Consider the following 25,845-nt stretch of genomic DNA (forward strand, 5'->3'; position numbering starts at 1 on the left):
ATGGTCTCCAAAGAAGGTCAGTAGTTTCTACTCACTGGGTTCCTGCCACATGCAAGTTCAGTGTCAAAGCCTCTCCATGTATGTGCTCAGTAAATTCACCAGTCTTTGAGGCAGATGCTACAACTGACTCCATTTTACAGGTGGGGAAACTGAGTCCCAAGTTGTCTAAAGAATGTGCCTGGAATCACATGACTCATTATAGTGAGTCACTTGGCTCGCTAGGAAGTAGCAAGTTGGAATTTAACCCAGGCATTCTGGCCTACTCCCTGAATGTGGAGGCGGTATGGGGTAGTGGTTAGAGCTGGCCTGTGGGGTCAGGCAGGCTGGCCTGGACTCCTGTCTCCTCCTCTTACTCATTGTGTGAACTTTGGCAAGTTTCTGGGTTCTCATCTATAAAAGGGGTGATTTTTACCCATCCCTTGAGGAGATGACTTGATCTGTGCAGTACATTTTGAAGCTGTGATTGACCCCGGTAGAGATGGTCAGGTGGTGACCATTACCTGGCTGCCTCTCCGAGAAAAAATAAGAGGATTTCAGGGTGTCAGGGAGCAGGTGGCAGTGAGCATTATGACCGACTCAAGCATCTGGGAAAGGGTGCCAATCCCTCTAAGGGTTGGAGGCCCCGTGGGTGGTGGTGCTAATTGTGCTTTCTGGTGATTGTCTAGGTCTTGAGCCCCGACGACCCAGCTCCCCACTCATCGATATTAAACCCATCGAGTTCGGCGTTCTCAGTGCCAAGAAGGAGCCCATCCAGCCCTCGGTGCTCAGACGGACCTATACTCCAGACGATTATTTCAGAAAATTCGAGCCCCAGCTCTACTCCCTCGACTCCAACAGCGATGATGTGGACTTCCTGACTGACGAGGAGATCTTGTCCAAGTACCAGCTGGGCATGCTGCACTTCAGCACCCAGTATGACCTGCTGCACAACCACCTGACGGTGCGGGTGATTGAGGCACGGGACCTGCCGCCTCCCATCTCCCACGACGGTGCCCGCCAGGACATGGCACACTCCAACCCCTATGTCAAGGTCTGCCTGCTGCCCGACCAGAAGAACTCGAAGCAGACGGGTGTCAAGCGCAAGACTCAGAAGCCCGTGTTCGAGGAGCGCTATACCTTCGAGATCCCCTTCCTGGAGGCGCAGAGGAGGACCCTGCTGCTGACCGTGGTGGACTTTGACAAGTTCTCGCGCCACTGCGTCATTGGCAAGGTGTCCGTGCCGCTGTGCGAGGTCGACCTGGTGAAAGGCGGGCACTGGTGGAAGGCGCTGATCCCCAGTTCTCAGGTAAGGGGGGTCGCCTCGCCTCCTCCCGGGGGGGTTTAAGAAGCGACAATTTGCATCGTACGATCAACAATTTTTTTGTATTTCAAAGACCTTTTTTAAGTTTTAAAAATTCAAATTATTTTGAAATCATTTCGAGGTAGAAGTTACAAACACAGGACAGAGAGTCCCTGTGTGGCCCTCATCCAGCTTCCCCAGGGACAAATCTTAAACAAGCAGAGGACACAGCAAGTTGGAAATTGACGTTGCCAATGTGTGACAGACCTTGTTTAGTTTGCACTGGGTTGACTTGCACATTGTGCGTGCATGCGTGTGTGTGTGAGTGTGTGTGCATGCACTGGTGTGCTTCTCTGGAATTTTATCACGTGTATACATTGATTCCACATGTGGAGGAGGAGACACGGATTCTGAACCAAAGTCCACTTCGAGCCCGATGGGCCTGCCTTGGAGACGGAAGGCAAGTGCAGGCTGCTCAGGCTGTTGGGGTGCGTGGGGTATCACTGCTGGTCTCCGCGAGAGGCTGATGGCCGCCCCTAGCACTCAATGGGCCAGTTGCCTAGGAGAGGTAGATGCAGTTGTGTTGTGCTGGAGCCAGGGCTCAGTGTCTCGTTTCTGCCTGTCCTGATGGTGCAGGAGTGTGCGACTCTGGGGTATCCCGTTAGTTCTGTATCCTCTGCCTCAGAGCCCCAGGAACAGGTGGCCCGTGGGGCCAGTGTAGAGGCCTCTGGCTCACAGCAGAATGAGCTTTTGGGGGCTTTTCATCTGGGGATGCAGCTCATGGAGCCCTTTCACATTTTGGTTGGCCTCATGTGATGTGGAGAAATAGCACCTGTTACCTTCTCTCTGGCGCTTCTGTGGAGGTAGAGGCCATCGGCGCTTACTGTTGTAATGGTCAATGACGAACCACACAACAGTGGTCCCCCTCAGCCATGGGCCTAGCTCGGTTCGTGTAAGTGACCTCTGTGACATCCCCACAACCACAGAACCACCTAATGACTCACGTCCCCCATCATTAAGTGATACCTGACCAGAAACTCTTCTTGAGAAACAGTAGCTTCTGGAGATAAGTCCTCAACCTGACATAAAGTATTGTATGTAAAAATATGGTCTGTATATGAGCTATTCATTTAGTCCATGAGTATTTGTTAGGGTCTTCTCAGGCCCCAGGGCCCACTGCTGCAGGCGCAGCTCAGGCCTGTCAGAGTTGGGTTCCAGACCCCCCAGTAAAACAACCAGCCTGATAAAGGGTGTCTCACAACTTTTTTGGATTGACAGTGCATATAAAAACGACATGTATACTATGTTGTAGCCCATTAAGTATGCGATAACATATCTAAAAATACAATATGCATACATTAATTTATAAATACCTCATTGCTTAAAAATGCTAGCCACCAACTGAGTCTTGAGTGAGTTGTAATCTTTTGGGTCGGAGGAGCTTATAAGAAATGCAGTTATCTGCAAGGTCCAGTAAAATGAGCTGTAAGTAATGTTAGCGAGTGCCTGCTCTGAGCCAGAGTGTTCTGTGTGATTTACATGCACTCATGCATTTATACTTGCCAGCGCCCAGTTTGCAGAGGGGGAGACTGGGCGGAGAGAAGTTAAATCATTGTGTGTGTACTAAGTGGTGGAACCAGGTCTCTTTGACTTAAAAAAAAAATGTGCTGCGACCGCAACATGAGACTGCGTCTCTATAGCAAGCACAACCAAGTCTCTGCCCTCCACAGAGTTGCGGTCTAGTGGAAGGAGATACGCAGCAGGCAGATGAGTCAACGAATAATGCTGTGTTAAATAATGTGTTAAATAATGCAATAATTGCATTTATATGATGTTTGAGAACCCACAGAGCTACAGTAAAATGACCAGCACAGCGGTTATTCTGGGGTAGAGAGGAAGGGGGTTGACCAGAAAGGGGCATAAGAGAAATTTCTGGACTAATAATGATGTTGACCATCGTCTATGTCCGGAGTAAAATTAAAGCAGGGCAGGCTGGGGAAGTGATTGTAGGTGGGTGAGGAGATGACATGCAAGTAGAGAGCTAGGGGAGTGAGGGAGTGAGCCTGGAGGATCTCTGGGGAAAGAGTATTCCAGGCAGAGGTTGAAGGATGTGCAAGGACCCTGAGGCAGGAGCTGGCTTGCCTTGTTGGCAAAGTAGTAGAGGGAGGGAGGGAGCGGTACATGAGCTTCAACTGGGATAAAGGCCACATCGCGTGGTCCTGTAGGCCAAGTTAAGACTTGGATTTGATTCCTAAGTATGATGGAAGTTTCAAGAAAGGGGTCACCCGATCAGGCTGCCCTGGCGAGAACTCACGGGGTACACATTGCATGACAAGGTACTTACATCCCAAGTATGTGAAGAACTCCAACAACTCAAAACTAAAACACAAACCCCAGTTTAAGCACGGCAACAGTTTTAAAAAGAAGCTTCCTGGAAGAAGACATAGGCAGGGTCGCCAGGCTTCCCAATATCTGAAAGTAGATCCACCTGCTTGGTGGATCTGGCAAGTTATGCTTTGGTACTGGGAATGATATCACCGTTCATTTGTATGGAAAAATTTTGGCCTCAGATCCCCCCCCCCCCCCCCCCCCGCATAACCTCCTATTTCTTCTTGGCATCTTGGACACTTAGAAGGAGCTCAGTAGGTGTTTTTTGAATGGAATAACTATCATTGTGTAAAGAGGATGAGCCTTTGCGTTAGACTGAATCTGTTGTGGCTCCAGCTTTGCCTTTACCAGTGTGAGCTTGAGTCCAACTTCTCACCTATAAATTCAGGACAATAATGCTAGTGTGGGGTGGGGAGGGCTAGGGGAGTGTTGTGCAGAAAACAGTGGTAACTTCCATTGCACCCACTGTGTGCCCAGCATGATGCTAAGTGCTCCTATTGCATTAAGTCTTATCCTCCCATTTTATGGATGACAAAACTGAGAAATGTGTTAATATGCCCAAAGCTACAGAGCTGGGATTTGGACCCAGGCTGTCAACTCCAGAGACTGTGCACTTAGCAGTCTGCCCTGCACCCTCGCCTCTTGACAACGCAAGGCCAGGTGGGCAAAGCACCTGGCAGGTAATAAACACGGAATATGGGGGACTTGGAGCTCAGACCCTGGGCAGTTGGGGGAGGAAGCAAGGAGGGAAAATGCTAAAAGGTGGAGAGGCTGGGGAGCAATTGAAATTGAGGCCATGAGGAACTGGCTTTCGAATTTGATTCGTGTTTCAATATGTGCCTCTTTGGTCTTAACTGAGCCCCAGGCAGACAGAACTAGAAGAAATTTAGGACATTTTAAAAAAGAAAAGTAGTTTTATTTTCCTTTTAAATAAAAGGAGATGCCCATTGTTCCGTGTTCTCTTGCAAGTACCTGGGAGCCATCTGGAGTGATACATGCTTCCTGGCTGCATTTTGTATTTGAGATCACTCCCCGCCTGACACTAACAAGCAAGACCCTTGACAAGGCAAATGTCAGTCTTTGTAATGAGGATCCCTCTCTAAGTTGCCCTGAGCTGCTGTCAGCCCCGATCCTCTCAACAGAATGCTGCCTTGGTGTGTATTCAAAGGCTCTCCTGCCCAAGCTTTGTGGACAGCTGTGTTTTGACAACACTGTGCAGCCAGGCCTGGGCCCCAACCCTTGCAAGGCAGCATTAACTAGAAGTTTCTTTTCATGTGGTCCTTCTTGTTTTCCTCCTCCTGAAACAGAAGTGGAGTTTACATTTCAAGCCTCAACAAGAGTTTCTGATCCTAGTTGCAGCATGACCTGGAAGGGGAATTTTATAGGTGAGAAAGCTGCAGCACAGAGAGGTTGAGTGACTTGCCCAAGGTCACACAGCTTTCAGTGACAGCGATAGGGACTAGAGCTAGGTTAACTGACTTCCAGGCAGGTCTGGCCACAGTGCTCACTCTTTACCCACAAGCAAGTCAATGGTGGCTGAGAGCACAGGCCCTGTAGTCACACAGACCTGGTTCAGGCCCTGACTTTGCTACTTTCTAGAGGTGTTGGCCTGGTGAGTTAACTTACCATCACTAAGCCTCAGCTTCCTGGCCTGTAAAATGGGCGTCAGGTGGTGTCCTGGAGCCAGCTGGCCCCAGTTCACAGAGCCCATTTTTAAATTTTTAGGAATTTGGCAAGCCAGCTAACTTGGTAGCTTGGAATCACCCATTGTGTGTGAAATCGACAATTGATACAAATCAGAGCCTTTCCCCCTGAAGAGTCACATGTTTCCACCCCCCTGGGAGTGCGCTGTGCTTTCCTGGGAGGGTTTCATGGGGCAGAGAGCTAGTTCACCTCAGCCACAGAGTCCGGCCCGTGTAGACAGTGGAGCCACAACACGGCGGAGCATGTGGCCTTGCTGGCCAGAGTCAGTATATTAATAATTATAACATTATTTATAATAGTTCAGTTAAAATTTTCAAAATCTACTCCTCCTCAAACCAGGACAGCCCAACCGCTGCCAGCCGTGCGAGCTCAGGCAGTGAGTTGAGCCTCCATTCAAGATTCACATTTCCAGGAGACAGAATCTGGCAGGTCCCCCCTTGGGCCTGGTGTCTTGGGCAAGTGCCATCAGCCATTCCCAGCTGATGACCCCATTCTTGTCCGATCTGGACTGTTACTCCCACTGGGATTGGCCTCAGGGTGCTTGTGGACCCTGTGCTGTGACCCTGCCGACTCCCCTGGCTTTGGGTGTCCCTTTGAGCTGGCACGGGCATTACATTGTGCAGACAGGGGTCAGAGTGCAGAGGCTAAAGGTCCTATCAGTCATCATCACTGGGATGTAGCTGCACAGTAGGGGTACCCGTCGGGGGACTGTACCGCCCAGCTAACTCCACTGCTTCAAATGGATGGAGATTTCTTCTGTCTTGCTCACTGTTGGTCACCCCGGGGTGGTACATGATGGATGTTCAGTGAAAGGATATGTGGGAGGGCAGAAGAAAGCTCAGAAGAAATCAGCATGTTTGGGTCACACAGTAAATGTGGTGGAACCTCAGGCCTCACAGTGTTTCACAGTTGCCAAGAAACGCTGTATAATGTGAGAAACCGAGGGGACCAGGAGTTGAATTCTGGGGGAATGTGCATGTCAGGGCAGGGGAGAAGGAAAAAGAGTGATGTGGACGACCAAGAAATAAGCGAGGAAGGATGTGTGAAACCACAGAAGAATTTTAGCAAGAGCTGTTTTCTGCTGGACCTTCACAGGGTAGGTATTCTGTCCCTGTCTCCCCAGGAGAAAGGCGGGTCAGCAGCACGTCCCAGGTCACACAGACATACCTGGGGGAGCAGGTGTTAGGATGTAGGTCTGTGCTGTGGTTCTTCTCTGAAACCCAGCACTGTATCAGCTTCCTGGAGCTGCTATAACAAAGACCACGGACAGGGTAGCTTCCATTGACCAGATTTATTCTCTCACAGTTCTGGGGCCCAGAAGTCTGAAATCAAGGTGTTGGTGGGGTTGGGCCCCCCTGGGACCAGGGGAGAGTCTGTTTCCTGCGTCTCTCCAGCTTCCGGTGGTGCCGGCCATCCTCCGCGCTCCCAGCCTCCATCTGCGTCCCTGGATCTGACTCCGGCATCTTCCCATGCTCTCTCTCCCGCTCTGTCTGACTCTCCTTAGAAGGACACACGTCCTCTTGGGTTGGGTTCCCCCCTACTCCGGTATGACCTCGTCTTAGCTGGATTGCGTCTGCTGACTCCCGTGTCCAAATAAGGTCACATTCACCATGAAGTGTTAGGGCGAGAAGCAGTTCAAAGAATGATCACCACGTTTCTCCAAATACCAGGGCGGGAGGCGAGGGCATCAAGACCACAGAAAAGGCCATTCCCTCCGCCTGCAAGGAAAGCAACCACAGAAGAGAATTTGTTACAAGAGGTGCGGAAAAGCAAGTGATTGCAAGAGAAAGGAGCTCCTGCCAAAAAGATGTTTCAGACGTGCAAGTCTAAATCGATGCTCTGCCTGGAGCCTTCTGTGGCTCCCTGTTCCTTAGGGCAAGTTCAAATGCCCTCCCCAGGGCCTCCCCTGGTGGTGCAGCGGTTGAGCGCTGGGCTGCGAGGCTGCCCGCAGCCTCTGCAGCGCTGGTACGTTCCCGGCCACTGGTGAGGGTCCCACAAAAAAACAAACAAACAAAAAGCCGCAAGGCATGAGCTGACTTTTTGTTTCTTTCCAGCTCAGCTCTGCCCCCCACCCCGCCTGTCCCCCTAGTTTCTTCCTTGTCTACATTGGCCGTTTCAGTGGTTCAGTGTGTCTGTTCCTTGACCCTCTAACTCCTGTTACTGCTTCTGCCGGAGAGTATTAGAAAGGTCAGCTCTTACAGCACCCCATTATTGTTCACAGCGTGCACCAAATAATCTCATAATTAACAATGTGTAATAATCAATGAAGTACGTTTGCCACCAGGATGTCGCCTGTCTTGCTCACTACTATATCCTTATTGTCTAAATGGCCCTGTCAAAAGATAATTATTGAGCACCTACTGTGTGCCAGCCCTGTGCCCAACATGTGGCCATCTGTTGCGGGTGTAGGTGCTAGACCCTGCTGGCTCTAAGGCCCTCCCTTAGTGGGTGGGGCCTCTTGCAGAAACTCCTGTGCAAGAGCCTGGTCTATTCTGGCTGCTGCTGTTTCTTCTTCTTTTTTTTTTCCAAGAGTTTTGAAAAAATATTTATTTATGCATACAAGAACTGGGGTACAGGCCAGAGGTGCAGGGGGTGAGAAGAATCACCAGGGACAGAGTGGGGAGCAGAACAGGCAGATCTACTGAAATATACCACCAAGAGGAGCAGCAGAGAGACAGGAGAGGTCTGCTGTGCCATGTGAGCCAACTCCCTGGCCGGGGATCGAACCCATGCTGCAGTGGCTTGTCATAGCCTCATAGTACTGAGACTCAACCCCTTGCACCACCAGGGATGCCCCTGCTGATTGTTTTTGAGGGGGCCTCTCCCAAACAAAATTCTGTCCCCTGTCGGTCCTTGTTACAGACCCTGGGTAGCTGGAGACGGGCTTCGTGTCATCATCTTAGGTTTGAACCTATGGTTTCACGTGTTCTGGAGCAATCCTGCTGAACAGCAGCCTCTGCAGCAGGCTGTTCACGGGAACTCAGTTTAGGACCAGATCAGTTGCTCACTCTTTCCAGATGCTTGAGTGGATCTGAAGTAGGTTGATTTAATTTCGATGGCCGTTGAGGCCCAGACTAATGCTCAGACAGCAAAAGACCCAGCTTCTTGCATCATCCCTGGAAGGTTTAGCTTCATAGGCAGGATATAAACAAGCCTTTCTCTTGTTGACATTCACTGAGGCCTGTGATGCACCTGGGGAGGTGGAGAGACGTAAAGCAAGATGACTGAGCTCACAGCCTGTGGGGGAGGTAGAGGAGTAAGGTTGAGGAGAGCCTTACCTCACACCATACACCAAAACCAAGTCCAGTGGCCCAAGGGCTTATATTTGAAAGGCCAAATTTTACGTTTTTTAAAAAGATTTATTTATTTATGCATACAAGAACTGGGGTACAGGCCAGAGGTGTTGAGGGGTGAGAGGATTCACTAGAGACAGAGTGAGGAGCAGAACAGGAGGATCTACTGAAATACACTGCTAAGGGGAGCAGCGGGCAAGACAGGAGAGGTCCCCTGCCCGGGGATCGAACTCGTGCTGCAGAGGCTATGGACAGCTTCATAGGTTGCGTCTTAACCCCTTGCACCACCAGGGAGGCCCAAATTTTACATTTTAGAAGGAAACAAAAAGAGAATGAAGGGCCTCCCCGGTGGCGCAGCGGTTGAGCGCTGGGTTGCGAAGCTGCCCGCAGCCTCTGCGGCGCCGGTTCGATCCCCGGCTGCTCCCCGCCCACGGGAGGAGGGTCCCACATGGCACGCAGACCTCTCCTGCCGCCCGCTGCTCCCCTCAGCAGTGTCCTTCGGTCCTCTGCCTGTTCTGTTCCCTGCTCTGTCTCTGGTGAATCCTCACACCCTCCTGCACTGCTGACTTTACCCAGTGCTTGTGTAAATAAATAAATAAATCTTTTAAAAAAAGAAAAAAAGAAACGAATAGTGTTTTCATAAAAGAGAAAGCAGGACTAGCCGATAAAGACGAAAAAGAAGCTTGACCTTTTAAGCAGACAAAGAAATACCAACAAAACCCACGATACAACGTCCAGTGACAGTAACAAATATAAGTCAGTGTGAATCTTATGTCATCAGCCCCGCCCTGGGCACACAGGGGGAGGGATTGAGCTCCTCCAGAAACCCAGCGTTTCCAAGCAAAAGAGGAGAATCAGTTACACTATGCCTAGATGTGCAGCCAAAGAAATGCAAACAAGATACATTTTAGCAGCCACACTGGTCCCAGGCCCGTTTGTCACAACGTTAATACCCAGTGCTGGTGACACTGTGGGAGACTTTGTCCTCTCTGCTGGTGAAGTTAGTTAATCCTCTTGCCAATTGGGCTGGGGAATTTTTATTCTGTTGAGCGGCAGAAATATATCTGGAGGTTTTTGATATGTCCTAATGTATTCTTCAATTCAGTGATCCCATCCTGGTTTTTATTAGGAGGTTGTAATCTTAAGAAAGAAAAAATGGCAAAGTGCCCAATTGGAGGTCATTAAAAATAACTGAAGTACACAGCAATAGGACAATAGTGACAGAAAGTTCCAGCATTTTGGCCTTCTAGAATAGTCTATGCAGACATTAGAAATGATACTTTGGATGTCTAGGTAGTAACATGGAAAATATATGTCTATTTAAAATAATTTAAAAAAAACAGTGGCATTTCAGAATTCGCCAATGTTGCAGGTAGAGCTAGGCAAATATTGTTTTGGGGTATTGACATAGACAGGAAAAGAACCTCATGGTGGGGGCTGATGGAATGTGGGGAAGCATTTGATGAAATGTGCAAAGTGCTGGGATGGTGGTTGGATTTTGCTTTTTGGGGAAAAAAATCCATTTCTATTTTAATGTTGTTTGTGCAGTAAATTAAGAGACAAAGCGTTTTTCCCACCCAGGAGACAAAGGCAGGGGCTGCAGAACAGCTGTGTTTGGGCACCTGAGAAGTGTGTGCACACATCTGAGAGCCTCTGCTAGGTGAGACCCAGAAAAAGTGCCATTTAGAAACCCTTCAAAGGAAGCATGTCGGGGCAGTGCCAGGCTCTTGTTTTCCCCAGAAAGTGCTTTGTCCCAAATGGTTTCCTTTGATTTTCATTTTATTGATTAGAACTTAGCTGTGTTCAAAGGCTTCAAGGAGAACGAATTTTTGTCCAGGTAGAGAATATCGTGGAATTTATACCAGCCTGCGGCTGGGGCCTCCCAGGGTGGCTTCTGGATTCGTTTGAGTAATTACAAACTGTCTATTTCAGTTCTCCCCAGCCCACCCCGCGTGGTTCAGCCAAATTAAGCTCATCGGGGAAATGAGGCTGTTTATTTGTGACTTTGCCTGGAAAAGAGTTAGGGAAAAATGGCACCGGTCACCTCGCTCCTCTTCCCAGCTCAGTTTTAATTCTCTAGAGTTGATGTGGCAGGTGACAGGCGCCATCCCTGTCCATGGCCCCCCTGGGCTGGAAGGTGGCCACGTGGGCCTCTGTGTTGGGCAGGATGTCTTGTTCTCATGGCCATCTGGATGGACGTTGTTCCAGGGGCTCTGAATATAGTGGTGGAGAGTGGGCACTGTGTCTGCCTTTGTGAACAAGAAGAAGATGTCAGATTAGGACCCAGTGGCATGAAGGGAATCAATGATCAAAAGTGATGGAGGTGGGGACCGTTTTTAATCGGGTGGTTGTGGAAAGCTGACAGGAGAAGGTGCTGTTTGAATTAAGATTCCCAGACCGAGGGAACAGGATGCAAGCCCTGTGGCAGGCGTGGTCTTGTGTTTTCAAGGCGCAGAAAAGAAGGCAGATATGGCAGGTGGATGAGGATGGAGGCAGGGGCAAATTAGATCCTGGTAGACAGAGGTTCTCAACTGGGTGATTTTTGCCCTTGGGGAACATATGGCCTAGAGACGATATGGGTGGTCACAGAGGGATGCTACAGGCATCCAGTAGGCAGAAAGCAGAGAGGCTGTTCAGTGTCCTACAATACGCAGGTTGGGCCCCGATGACACAGAATGATCCAACCCCAAGTGGCAACAGGTTGACATCCTGGGGTAGCCTGGGTTAAAGACCCGGGGTTTCATTCTGAGAATGAGGGGGGAATGAAGCAGGGAAGTAAGGGAATAGCGTGGTTCAGTTTTCCTTTATAAGCCAGGAGCATTGGAGTGAATTATTCCAGCTGCAACATGCCAACCTTACCTGGCTAAATTTGGATAGCAGAAGGGAGACTCGCTGAGTTGGAGATCCTCCCAGAATAAGCGATCCATTCTCTTTGGGACCACTGGGCCTCCTTCCTGGGGGAAGCTTTGTATCTGGCGCCGTGTTCATCCATTCTTCCATCCACAGGCACTCGAGTGGCTCCTGCCTTGAGGCTACCGTGTAGTGCCCCTGGGAACAGTGGTGTCCCATTTTTTGGTGGATGTGTTTTCTCTTCTCTGGGGTAGACACCTGGGAGTGGAATTATTGGGTGCCATGGTAATTCCACATTTACCTTTTGAGGAGCCGCCTGACTTAGTGCAGTGGCTGTGCTGGTTCACCTTCCCCCGCAGCGTGCAGGCTTCCGGTTTCTCACATCCACACCAACACTTGTTACTTTCTCTGCTTTTTTAGAGCGGTCCCAGTGAGCAGGAGGCTCCTGGGATTCAGCTTTGTTTTAATATCTTCTCTGCTTCATCCCGGGAGGCTGAGTTGGTGGTGGCTGGGATTGTGCTGTAAGTGCCGGCCACTTGATGATGGGACTGAGTCTGAATCCTGTCCTTGCTTTTCTGTGACCTTGAGCCTGTCACCTGGTCTCTCCGAGCCTGAATTGCTTCATGAGTAAAATGGAAACTAAGAGCTACAGAGGGAAAAAATGAGACTCGGCCTCCACCCGGGGTCAGGACCTGACTGAGGGGATTCTCAGTAAAGTTTGCTGGAATCTTCAGGATGACAACATCCCCGATGCCTAAGATGTGACTATTAAACAGAGGCTTGGTAAATCAGTCAGCAAATCCCTGGGAATGCTCAATTAGCCATCGTTTGCATTCCTGCCAATGGTTCCTCCAATTCCTTGCAAAGTGGTCACTCCCAGGAGCAGACAGAAAGAGAGGCTGGGTCAATGAGAGCACGATTCTGGAAAAATACACTATGGAAAGCTTGCCATGTATGCATTGGGGCTGAGGGGGGCCGGGAGGGGGCGGTCAGCCCCGTGTCCTACAAAGAGAAGGAGGAATAAAAGAGGTTGTTTTGTTTGAGTTGAAAAATGACCTTCTCAGAAAGAGGATGGCATCAGGAAGCCTTGTTGAAGTCACAGCAGTGACCCCAGGGGAGGGAAGGAGCCACTCTCTCCTCTCAGAAGAGCTCTTTGTACTCTAGAAAGGGCTTGAGGGCCCCTCAGGTAATGAGGAGCTGACCTGGGGTCCTCTCTCTTCCTTGCATTTCCTGTAGGGCCTCTGAGGGTGGGCAGACTCCCACCCAGGTGAGAAGTGTGGGCTCTGCAGGGACTACAGTTTGAGGACAGGTCCTCGCCCATATTGTTGCTCTGCAGGGTGTTCTTCTGAAAGGCACGACAGCATTGCGGTCCAGGTGCCTGGAATCAGTTCCCTGGGCCCAAATGTTACCATGACCACTTGGCCATGTGTGACCTTGGACGTGTTCCTTAACCCCACCTGAGCCTCACTTTCTTCATCCATTCAATCTATTCAGTGGGAGCAATTCAAATATCTCACAGACTTACTGTAAAATTGAACTTGTTATTCCATGTCCAGTGCTTAGCATATTACTTGACATGAAGCATTTCTTTATTACCATTATTGATGCTCTGGTTGTTATGGTTGCTGCTGCTGCTAAGGATTATAAGGGCAGAGAGAACTCTTGGGGATAGATGAAAATAACTAGGGGCAAAGGTTAAAAAAAGTCAAAGGAGAAGGCACTGATCCACCTTCAGAAGCCCATTCATGAACTGTTGGGGTCCATTTCCTGCCTGGTAGCTGCAAAAGGAATAAAAGAGAAAAAGCATCTCTGACCATTTCCTTTCTCCACAGAATGAAGTAGAGCTCGGGGAGCTGCTTCTGTCCCTGAATTATCTCCCCAGTGCTGGGAGGCTGAATGTTGATGTAATTCGAGCCAAGCAACTTCTTCAGACAGATGTGAGCCAAGGTTCAGGTACAGAGCAACCCCTTCCTTCGCCCACTTCTTCAATAAGAAATCTGTTTGTTGGACACAAGGGACCTGCTTTCTTTTTTCTGCATCCTGAATATTGTTACTAAGACCCCATGAGGGTACTAGCACCCAGAACTAGGATTTAATTCAAGAAAGGAAATAATTGATCAGATGTTTCTTAGTTGAGGCAGGTGAACAATGCATCTCAGTAACCCCATTTGAGTTGGGGATGTGATTGAGGCCAGGGATGATAACCATTGAAATCCATATCTTTATTTTTACGCATGCCTTTCTAAATTCTGTGCCTGCAATGGAAACATCATGCTCTAGGTGGCGATGGTGAGCAAACTGAGCATGCGTGGTGAGCACTGAACCTGCTGGGTGGACATACAGAGGTTTTCTTCCCCCAACTCATTTCATAAATCTTCATAAATCCCAGCCCTAACAAGTCTATTGTATTCAGACTGTCTACTTTATAGCAAACCAAGTAAAACATAACTTTTAACAAAACGGGACAGATTACATTAAATCTGTATGTAGGTTCTCCCATGACAGCAAAGGCTATTATTGCTAATCAGCCAAGGTTGCTGCAATCTCTTCTGCTCAGTATTGGAAATAGTCTTCTCTAAGTGCAATGGTTCAAAGAAATTACTTTTGCTATAAAGTAACAACTGAATTTAGCAGACATCTTCCATTCTCAAAACCACATTGTAAAACAGAGATTTTGAGGGGGGCCAGTGGAGGGAATGGTATTAAGACTGGAGAGGTTCAGACTTACTACCTTTTGGGACCAGTATGATCAAGAGACTGAGGGTTCTGGAGTCAGACTTCCTGGAACTAAATCCCAGTTCTACTGTTTACAAATGATATCTTCATTGAGGAAGTTACTGACCCTTGATATGCCTCAGTTTCTCTGTCTGAAAAATCGACATAATGGCAGCATTCATTTCATTGGGTTGTTTAACCAAATATTAAATTAGGGATTGCATATGAATCTCTTTGTAAGTTGTAAAGTGGCCTGAGAGTGATAGATAGAATTCTGCCATCTCTGTTCTGGCTGTGAGCTCACTGACATGACACTGGTTTTCCAGGGGCCAAAATCCAGGACAGGCTCTGGGTCAGGCGCTTTTTTCCACTAGTTAGATCTTAAGCAAATCATTTCTCATCTTGAGTCCTCGGTTTTGTCATCTTTAAAATGAACATAATACCTGATACATCCGAGGAACTCAATAAATATTGGATAACTGGATGAAGAAGGAAAATGAGAGCTAAGCACCTGAGCTGGCAAAGGGGGATAACAAGTGGATGGATGGGAATAGTGATGAATGAAAGAAGTGGTAGATACCTGGACTAATGGATAGGTTGATAGAAAACTAAAAAGATAAAAGAATAAGTCATGGTTGGACTATCAGATGGGAAGACGGATGGATGAATATGAATGAGTGGGTGGATGGATGGATGGATGGTTGGATGGATGGATGGAAGAATGAGTAGATGAATAGATAGATAGACAGACAGACAGACAGCTGGATGGTTGGAAAGAAGAACAGGTCAGTAAAAGGATCAATGGAGAATTGAATAGATGAATGGACAGGACTTGCGTTTCATGATTTCCAACATTCTGGGATGCTGTGTCCAATTCTCAGACCCCTTTGTGAAAATCCAGCTGGTACATGGACTCAAGCTTGTGAAAACAAAGAAGACATCCTTTTTAAAAGGCACAATTGATCCTTTCTACAATGAATCCTTCAGTTTCAAAGTTCCCCAAGAAGAACTGGAAAACGCCAGCCTAGTGTTTACAGGTAAGTAGCTTTCCAGACCTAGATTTACCCCAGGTGAGGCTTGTTCATCTTACCGTCCTATAGATAGAAAGTGTCTCTGGAGGATAATGTTTAAGAAAGTCATGTCTGGTTCTCAACTACCTGAGTTTGAATCTACTTATAATTTGTAAATTTTGACAAGGCTCATCTAACCATATAGGATGGTTGTTACTAGAACCTGTTTCCTGGAAATTCCACATAATTACTGAAGTCTTAGGGATATTATTTCACCTTCCTGAACCTCAGCTTCTTCACCTATAAAATGTGGGCAATAATAGTATCTGCTTCAGATGTTTGTTGTAAATATTAAGTGACGTACAGCTTTGGAATAATGATAAGTGCACACAAAGTTAGCTCTGATGAGCTGATGATTCAAGTAGCTTACAGTCTAATAGGGAAACATGAGAAAATAGGGTCATGTAGAAAGGAGAATTTTGAGAGGCTTTCCAGAAGACATAGTGTTTAACTAGCTGCTTCAATGTACCTCCCCCTGGTTGAATTTAACCTGTTTCCAATATGTAGTTTAATCTTTTGCTTCCAGAATGTATTATTGGTGAACGTTTTATTATTCCATAGTTCCTGTGGGTCAGGGATCTGGGCACAGCTTTGCTGGGTGCTTCTGGCTGCGGTTCTCTGACAGCTTCAGTCCTGGTGCTGACTGGGCTGCAGTGTCATCTGTAGGCTCAGCTGGAGGAGGATCTGTTTTGCAGCTCACTCACAGTTGTTGGCAGGCTTCAGTTCCTTGCAGGCTGTTGAACTGGGAGCCTCAGTTCCTTCCTGGGTGTTAACCAGTGACCTTCGTCAATTTCTCACCTCTTGGGTTTCTCCACCAGGCATCTGGCATCAGAGCAGATGACATGTCTATGAGAGTGGACAAGTGAGTGGACAAGAGAGGGTGAACACATAGAAGCCAGAGTCTTTTTGTTACTTAATCTCAAAAACATCATTTTCATCAACTTAGAGGATTAAGGATAGGTAGATGGATAAACTGATGGATGAGGGAGTGGATGGTTGGATGGAAGGAAGAACAGGTCAGTAAAAGAATGGATGGGGAATTGAATAGATGAATGGGCAGCTGACTTGGGTTATAGGGTTAAGGACTGAGGCTTAAAACCTAAGCAGTTCCATCTGCCACTCTAGCTGGCAGAGTCAGGGTTCCACCCTGGTCTTGCCAGCTCCAAAGATCAAGGAATCTGCATTTCCTCAGGGTGCAGGTAGTGCTGGCATTGGGATGAAATATCACTTTGAGGAATCCTACACCCAAAGCAACTGGAAACCCTCACCTGTTCAGATCTAGTCTAGAATCCTTAGCTGTAGGTCTCCCAAGAAAGCCGGCCATAACTGAAAAACCCTTACACCACAGGCTTCCTCTGCACGAGCTTATTGCTTCTCAACGCCAAGCCTGCCAGTGATCCGTGCTCCGAGGCAGACAGGCTCTGGGCTTGCTCAAGGCCTGTCACCAGGAGAGTCTGCATCCAATCAGTGGGCGCCTGCCCTAAACAGATGTAATGACCCTGTTTGACAGAACTGTGATGGCTGCTGCCCCGATTGAGTTACAAATGAGGCCTGCTCGCCCCAGGATTCCAGGTCAGGATAGAGGACTGTGATTCCATTGACTCCTTAAGTGGTGACAGGCCGGCGGTGGCACGATATTGAACCCAAAGTGATCCTGGCATGGACTGTCGATTTCTAAGTCCCTACTGAGAATCAAGGACTTAATGTTGCACATTTGGCTTCGGAGGGCTCCGTGGGCCTGAGAACCCATATGGAAAGCCTTGATTCTTCTATATTTTACTTAGAATTGCATGACCAAAGTAACACTGCAAGTTGTAGCGAGAAATAAACCTGAAAGAAGCATCTAGATGGAAAATCGGAAGAGTAGCAGGTTCACTGCATGGGCTGTGGAGTCAGGGGCTGGTCCCGGCTCTGTGGTCTTTCCAGATCTCTGTGCCTAGGTTTCTCATCTATAAATGGGGCTACAAGGACACCTCAAAGGGTTACAGTCTGTCGGTGGGTATAACAAGATCAACATGTTACCAGGACTGAACACTGCCCAACACATCTAACACTCAGTCACTGAACTCCTGTTGAAGGATATTTCACTGTCTTCCTCACCCTGCTTCCAGTCCCTTCTCCCCGAAGTCACAGCCCTTAATGAGCTGGTCTCTCATTCCGCACAATTTTCCTTGTTCACACAAACATTCCACATAGAGAGGACTCCTTCCCTTTAAAGAGTTACTGATTCATACAAGAAATGTGTCTGTGCCGGACATGGTTCCCAGGAGCTGGGAATACAGCCGTGAGCAGATGGACACCTCTGCTCCTGCAGATCTTTCTGGGGAGAGCACTCTGAGACTTGCCTTTGTTTAACAATGAGGTTCAGCGCAAATCCGGGTGGCTCAAACTCTTTATTTTTAATAACTGAGTTATGTGCCATAGCATGACAAAAGCAGATTTTCATTTCAGGAAGGAGGGGGTCATAGTTTCAGAGAATGTGATCAGAACTCTGGAGGGCCTGTCCCGAGAAAATAAACAGGATAGGATTTTCTGCACGTGTTTCAAAGTTTTGTGAACCCCTTCAGTCCCATAGTTAAAGCCTATAAGGCAGAAGCCTCACACAAGAGTGGGCTGTCACCCCCAACCTCTGTACCTCTCGTTTGAGTCCTCAAGTCTTCCCCAGATGACCTGCTTCTCTCCTTTACACGCTGAAGTTTATAATATAACCTCACGCAGGACTTCCTCTCCTCAGGTTAAATGCCCAGTAAAAATATTCTTTAAAGGGAAGGATTGCAGGCCTCCCTGCCCCTTTGAGAAAGAGCCTCGGCACTGGCTGCTCTTTAGAGTCAGCTGGGAGCTTTAAAATGCCAGACCCCACCCCCCAGAGACTGCAATTCAGCAGCAGGAAGCTGGAGTCTGGGCACCTCTCTCTATATCTATATTTTTAAAGCCCCGTCGTCAGGGTTTAGAACCACAGCTGTGAGTGGAAATCCCAGCAGGGGTGGCATTTTACATAAAGGGCACTGGCTACAATAATAAAAGGAATGTGGATTGAGCTGATATGTATCTAGGCAAAGCTGTGATTCTCCTAAATTCAAAGCGGTAAGGTTCTAACTTGCTTTATTTCTCAACGTTCGGGGGAAAACTGTCATCCCCAGGCTCAGGATCGAGAAACCCAGCACACGATCTTGTTTCCAAACACTTCATAACAAAAGTAGGGTTAATCTGCAGTTTTGCCGAGAATCTGGGGAAAGCCTGTAATTACTGGTGGGCGGGGCCTTCTGAATAGTTCCCCGCCTGTGTGGGCCCAGGGTTCTGCGGTTTTCAGTCAGGTGATTCTGCTGTTGTAGTTTAAAAGAGGGGACATTTGCTTCTTCAGATAGCAATGGCCGTCCAGAGGCCTTCCAGGAAATTCAGGAGGGTTTACTGAACCAAAGTAAAGTTGGCCACTGAGGCTACTGAGCTGGTATTTGAAGTATTTGTTGAGGGGTGGCGGGGATGGGGGGAGAAAAGGATTGAAGCTTGTTGATGGACCTTCTAAGATTTTTTTTAAAGATTTATTTATGCATACAAAAACTGGGGTACAGGCCAGAGGTACAGGGGTCAGAGGATTCACTGGAGACAGAGTGGGGAGCAGAACAGGTGGATCTACTAAAGTACACTGCTGAGGGGAGCAGTGGGCAAGACAGGAGAGGTCTGCTGTGCCATGTGGGTAGCTCCCTGGCTGGGGATCCAACTCATGCTGCAGTGGCTGCCCACAGGTTTATAGTGCTGAAGCTTACCCCCTTGCACCACCAGGGAGGCCGCGCCTTCTAAAAATTAAAGCAGAGAATGACTGTACGATCCAGCAGTCCCACTTCTGGGGGTACGCCCCAAAGATTGGAAAGCAGAACTCAGACAGATTCTTGTCCATAGCGGCATTACTCACTTGGGAAAACAACCCAAGTGCCTCTGGCTGGGTGAGTGGATCAACGACACGGGGTCTGTACATGCAACAGAACGCTCCTTGGCCTTCAGAGGAAGGAAACTGTGCCCCACACCTGACTTGGAAGAGCCTTGAAGACTCGATGGGAAGTGAAATTAGCCAGATACAGAGGACAAACACTAATTTCAGATACAGAAGGACAGATACTAATTCCATTTATATGAGCTACTGGAGTCACCATATTTAGAGACAGAAAAAAAAATCAAGATTATCAGGGGCGGAGTGGAGGGGAGTGTCTGCTTAGTGGATCTGGAGTTTTAGTTTGGGAAGATGAGCAAAGTCTGCAGGTGCTTGGGGGGCCCCACAGCAATGTTAGCAGACTTAGCACTGCTGAATCGTAAACCTAAGACATGGTGGAATGGTCAGTTTTATGTTCTGTGCATTGTGCCACAATTTCAAAAGAAAGGAAAAAAACCCAGCTTGAGTTCTGCAGCGCGATGCAGAGCAGCAGGTGGGAGCTGAGGCCGGCCCCTGGCGCCTCGTCTCTCCGAGAGGTCGCTCTTGTTTCATGGCAGGTCTGAGGGGTTATGTGTGGTGGCGAGGGGCCAGCCCTTTGATCTGGGTGATGGGGTTCACTGGGGCATCTTGGAGCTTCCCATGGTTGCTCTTTGCCTCAGCTTCCTCATCTCTGAAATGGGAATATTGGTCTTTGCCGAGTTCAGTAGGCGGTTCTCAAGTCTAAAACGGGTTCCCAGCTGTAAAGGCTTATAAGATGCTTGGCTCAAAGAAAAGTGCTCCATAGATACTATTGTTATTACTTCTCAAAAGACTTAAATTCTTGCAGCCGAATGCTGCCAGGGGGCTTTCCCGAAAGGTGGCAGAGGATAATTTACACAAATAAGTAATAGGTTGCAGTGTCAGGCAGGCAGGGGGCGCAGGGGGCAGCAAGCGAGCCCCCAGCCCCAGGATCTGTGCTCTCACACCCCCAGCTCCTGTCATCTCGTAGCTGTAGTCTCGCCTCAGAGTGACGCTGCCCTTCTAGCCCTTCCTTCCAAGCCCAGGTGTGAGCATTTACACAAGACCGCAGGTGCCACCATAGAGGCTATTGGCGGGAGGGCAGAAAAGCCTGATGAACTCATTTACCCTACATATGTCCTACTCCTTTGTCAACTTAGAGTCGAAGGGAAGGAAATGGAGACCCACTTCATGCTTCTACCTGGGGGCTCACCGGCTGCCAGGGTCGGCAAGCAAGACCCATGTCATCCATCCGCCCGTTCTTCCAGCTGCTGCTGGAACTGACCAGAGCACAAGCTTAGGGGGTTATCATCTTGATAACCAGTGCCAGACAGCTCAGAACCCCTGAGAAAGGAGATCAGGTGACGAAGGACCAATCTTAGCATCTCCGGCTAATGGCACTTCAAACTCCAACATGTGTGGGCATCTTTGGGGACTTGTGAAAATGCAAATCTGACTGGTCAGTCTGTGTGAGGCCAAGGATTCTGCATTTCTGACTGTGTCCAGGTGATGCTGTGCTGTGGGTCTGCAGACCATATGGGGGAGCAGATGCATAGGAGCCCCAAGAAGTATATCAAGGTGTGTGGTGCTCATGGGCATGATTCTTACTTCTGCTTGTCCTTAGACTTCCTAGCCTCATCTGTACATGAATGTTACTTGGGGGTGTTTAAAAATCCTGGTGGCCAGTCACCAGCCCAGAGCAGCTGAATCAGCCAGGATGTCTCTGTGGAGTGGGCAGGGGCAGGGGTCTGTGTTTTCCAGAACTTCCCAGGTGGTTCTCTGGTGCAGCCTCATTGGCAAGCATCTGCCTACAGTGTTCTGGCTCCCTCCCCACCCTCTGTCTGCTTGGAGGCCTCGCTCTGAGGGTGAGTTCCAAGGCACCTGGTCTGTTTTCCATAATTGCTTGGTTTTCTGCAGCTGTAGCATCAAATTGGTTAATTGAATCTGCTGGCGAGATGGGATGGGCGGGGAGGCATGGCGGAGTGTGAGACGGAGGTCTGGAGGACAGTGCCGCCGCCCTCCCGCCTGGGTGGACCCCAGGGTTAAATAGGCACCAGCGGATGTGCTGAAAAAGTGTCAGGGCTTAGGAAGCAGGCCAGGGAGAGGCTGCGGGTTTCTAGCAGAGGAGAGAAGAGGAAGTGTATGAGTAGGCATGGCCATTCTGCAAGTCAGAAACCCCCTTGAAATGGAGAGATGCTGTGGTCTCGCCCTGGGGCACACATGTTGCTTAGTGCCTGGCCCCAACCCACCCCGGCGATGCTTCCTCTGTGCAGCCCCTGCAGCCTGGCTTACTGGGCCCCAGGCCCAGCTCTGCCTCCCAGAGAGAATGTGGATTGATTTGAAGTTCACCTTTATTGCTTTGCAGGTGTGGGTGATCTTGACAAGTGAAAACACTTTTCTGAATTTTAGTTTCCTCCTCTGTTACATGAGTTTCCAATATCAATACTTCATATAAAAAGCTTTACATGGTACCTTTTGTATGGTTAGTGCTCAAAAAAATAGCAGCTACATGATGATGGTCATCGAGAAGCAAACCCTGCAATTATGCAGACTCGGGTTTGAATCTTAGCCCGTCATTAACCAGCTGTGTGACGTAAGTAAATGATGGCAGCTCTCTGAGTCCTAACTTTCTATTGTGTGAAATGTAGCAAATCATTCCTATTATGGAAATAAGAGTAAGTCAGCACCTCCATGGATCCATCCTTCCCAGAAGTAACCAGTTGGAAAATCATACCTGCTGTTTTAATAATCTCAGTTAGAGTTGAAACAATGGCACTTTTAAGATTAATAGCTCAGCCCAGCTGCCTGCGATTATCTCCCACTGTCTCCCTCACCTAAATCACCATCACCCCAAAACTGCCAACTGGTATAGTTTCCAGGAGCCAGGAATTGACACTAAAGCTGTGCCTGCCAACCCAGCCGCAGAATCAGGCCAGTAGGTGCTGCCTGCAATCCCCTGGGATTGGCTTGTGCAAGAGGAGCTGGCAGGAGGCGCTTGGCTCCGGACCAAGTCACAGGATATGAGAAGCAGGATGGGGAGGCTGAAGCGCTGCTTTCTAGCCAGAGGACCATGAAAATGGGCTCTTGGGAACCAAAGTGTACGGAAGACTACAGAGAGGAAGCAGCTCAAGAATGAATCCCCTGCACTTAAGTGTGAACTCCTGGGCTTATTTCCAAGTGCAGGTGGAATGGACATGCCTCTAAGCAGTACATAGGATACTTGGCAAACTTAACTACAGGGCAGTTCACTTCCCAGATTCCAAGCTGACCCCTGGGGGACAGCCAGGAATAGCACCTGCAAAGATTTTGAAAACTGAATTGACATTGGAACATGGAAGGCAGGGTAGAACTTGTGTTCTGAACCTAATCGAATCAATTGTTTGCTGCAACTTAAAAAAAAAAAAACAAAAACAACCATATTCAATAACATTGAAACAAGACCTAGAACCTCATAACATAAATTCAAAATTTCCCAGATACATTTCAAAAGTATTGATTTATGAGGAACCAGGAAAATCTGACAAATTCTTAGAATATAGTCAGCAAAGATCAACCAGAAGATGACCCAGATGTTGGAACTATCAGATAAAGACTTTAAAACACATATTATAACCATGCTCCAACAAATAAGGGTGAACCCTCTTGAAAACAATGGCAAGATAGAGAACATCAACAGAGAAACAAAAGACACACAAAAGAACCAAATGGAAATTTTAGAATGGAAAAGTACACCTGAAATAAAATATCAGATGGACTCAATAGCAAAACAGACACATCAGAGGAAAAGTTATCGAACATGTAGATCAAGAAAAGTGACGCTGATTGATCAACAGGGAATAAAACGATTGGGGGAGAAGAACAGAAGGGGGAAAAACAGATCTATAGTGCAATATCAAAAAAGTCTAATATTCATATACTCATGTCATGTGTCTCTCAGAAAGGAAGCCTTGGGATGGGGATGGGCACCCCAATGAACCTCTCAGTTCCTTATGGGTTGCTGTGCCCCCAGCTCAGCAGAACCACTCTATCCTTCCTTTCCCTGACCTGACCTGGCTTCAGAATCTGTGATTATATGGTTAAGTTGCATTGCCTCTCTGAGCCTCAGTTTCCTTATCTGAGTAATGGGAACCCCTGTGCTTGTATTTATCATGAACCTCCTATGTGTTCATTGTCTCACACCATATGTTTGATCTATCCCATGCTGCTTTTCCGTGGGGAAACTGAAGCAGAGAAGGAAAGTGTATTGAGTTGGACCAATTGCAAAGTTCAAGAAAACAGTCCTTACAAGACTGCCCTCACTTTAGACAGCAACTGCAGCTTCAGGGGTCCCCCACCCCTTGCACCCTTATTTCAAACCAGTTGACTATAAATTCAGGGTCCTAGTGATTACCTTGAGGTTTAATAATTCACAGTAGAGACTCAGTCCTAAGGAAAGTGCTACTTACGGGTGTAGTTTTCTGGTAGCAAAAGGAAACAGGTGAAAATCAGCCCAGGACAGAGACATAGGGCAGAGCTTGTGTTCAGAGAATCATGAAATCATGGATTATCACCCCTGGTCACCGAGTGAGACCATATGAAGCATGTTTCTAACCAGGGAACTTTACCGAGACTTTGGTGACCAGAGTTTTTATTGGGGTTCAATCACATAGCCTCTGATGACTGACCTTCAGCCCACAGCGCCCCCTAGAGGTTCATCTCATACTCTTTGTCACCAATTTCTCCAGGGGTCTGAACTGACACCTCCTATTCCTGTAGTTCTCATCCTAAATTATACTGTTAGTCCCATGGCCAGAGGCCCCAGCAAACACAGATGCTCCTGACAGACACTCCAGGAGCCCAGAGATTTCTTCTCAGGACTCAAGGGCAAAGACCAGACTGCCCTTTGAGTAAGGTGGTTTCTGCACAGAAAGTCACTAGTCACTCGTGCAAAATCACCAGCTGTTGAGTGGCTGAACATCACTCCCGGCGCAGGCTGCTTGGTTCCAAGCCCTCCTTACTCCAGCTATTGTACTTTGATGTGCTTATATATCCTTGAGGTCTTGTTAAAATGCAGATTCTGAGTAAGTCTGGCACCTGAGTCTTTATTTCTGACTAGCTCCAGGTGACTCCTAAACTGGTCTGAGGCCCACACTTGGAATGGCGAGGTTTTCCTCTGCTCACCCAGATTACTCCCATCCATCCAGAGCAGGGAAGGCAGTGAGTGTGAGTTTGGAACAGCAGCAGCAGGCACTTCAAGTAGAACCTGTAGAATGAGAAACTCGTATCTTTTTTTAAAGATTTATTTATTTATTTATGCAAGCACTGGGTACAGTCAGAAACGAGGGAGGGTGAAAGAATTCACCAGAGCCAGAGCAGGGAACAGAACAGGCAGAGTGACGAAATACACCGCTGAGGGGAGCAGCAGGCGGCAGGAGAGGTCTGTCGCACCTTGTGGGACCCTCGCCGGTGGCCAGGTATCGAACTGGCACTGCAGAGGCTGCGGGCAGCTTCACAGCCCAGAGCTCAACCACTGCGCCACCAGAGGAGGCACAAGAAACTCGTATTTTTACTAAGCTCCTTGAGAAGACTTTGGAAGGTGTTGACCAAGGCAGCAAAATATGAGCTGGATAATATTAAAAAATATCATTCCAGGGGCCTCCCTGGTGGCGCAAGGGGTTAAGCACAGCACTGTGAAGCTATCCGCAGCCTCTGCAGCGCGAGTTCGATCCCCAGCCCAGCCAGGGAGCAGCCCACATGGTGCAGCAGACCTCTCCTTTCTCCCCTCTGCTCCCCTCAGCAGTGTATTTCAGTCAGCCTGCCTGTTCTGTTCCCCACTCTGTCTCTGGTGAATCCTCTCACCCCCCACACCTCTGGCCTGTACCCCAGTTCTTGTATGCATAAATAAATAAATCTTTTTTTAAAAAAAGAAAATATCATTCAGGCTATTGAGTGGAGAAGGGGTTGTAGAAAAGCAAGAGAGGGAGCCAGGAGGCCATCTGGAGGCTGCGGCGCTGGACCAGGACAGAGGTGATGGTGTCTTGGACCAGGGAGGTGACAGATGGGTCCAGAGAAGTAACTCAGAGGGGATATAATGTTGGGGGTGTAGCTAACAGGACTTGCAGCTGGATTAGACATAAGGGGCCATGGTCTAACTTGGCAAGTTACTGAATTCCTCTGAACCAGGATTTCCTTGTATGTAGATCTCAGTGCTGGCACATAGTGAGTGCGCGGCAGATTGCGCCATTGAACCTGGCTGTGCACAGAAGCAGAAGTCTGGCCAAGTGGTCAGGAGGTCGAAGCAGGGATCTGTCATCCTGGTCGGTCCTGGCAGAGCATAAAGCCTGCAGCAGCACCTCTGCCGCTTCCTCTCCTCCAGAGGACTCCTGGAGGCTGCCAGAGTCCACCCAGGCGGTAAAACTTGGCTGGATCTTAAATATCATTTTGGGCTCTAATGGCAGCCTTTGAAGACCAGGCCAGCTGCCAGGGCACCCGGGGCTTTTTATTCCATTTGCATGGCTGTTAATGATTGTGGTGCCTGTGGATGGATTCTTGATCCAGGCAAACCCCCAGGGAGCTGAGGATTTATCCAACCACACGGGTCCCTGCAGAGCCTGAACTGGCTGGAGCGGGCATGCAAAGGTCAGA

General features: G+C 48.4%; 1 protein-coding gene across 1 annotated transcript in view; it reads left to right on the forward strand.

Moving 5' to 3' along the window:
- Nucleotides 1-25,845, forward strand: part of SYT17 (synaptotagmin 17) — a gene marked incomplete at both ends in the record, with an annotated part of 49,647 nt that overhangs the window by 9,539 nt on the left and 14,263 nt on the right. The window contains 3 exons of the mRNA XM_084249509.1: nucleotides 666-1,285; nucleotides 13,347-13,467; nucleotides 15,111-15,266. Of these exons, the coding sequence (XP_084105635.1) occupies nucleotides 666-1,285; nucleotides 13,347-13,467; nucleotides 15,111-15,266 (897 nt within the window). The remainder of the gene's footprint in view (nucleotides 1-665; nucleotides 1,286-13,346; nucleotides 13,468-15,110; nucleotides 15,267-25,845) is intronic.

The sequence above is a fragment of the Talpa europaea genome (genome assembly GCF_964194135.1).
Source record: "Talpa europaea genome assembly, chromosome: 12".
In the NCBI taxonomy this organism is placed as follows: domain Eukaryota; kingdom Metazoa; phylum Chordata; class Mammalia; order Eulipotyphla; family Talpidae; genus Talpa; species Talpa europaea.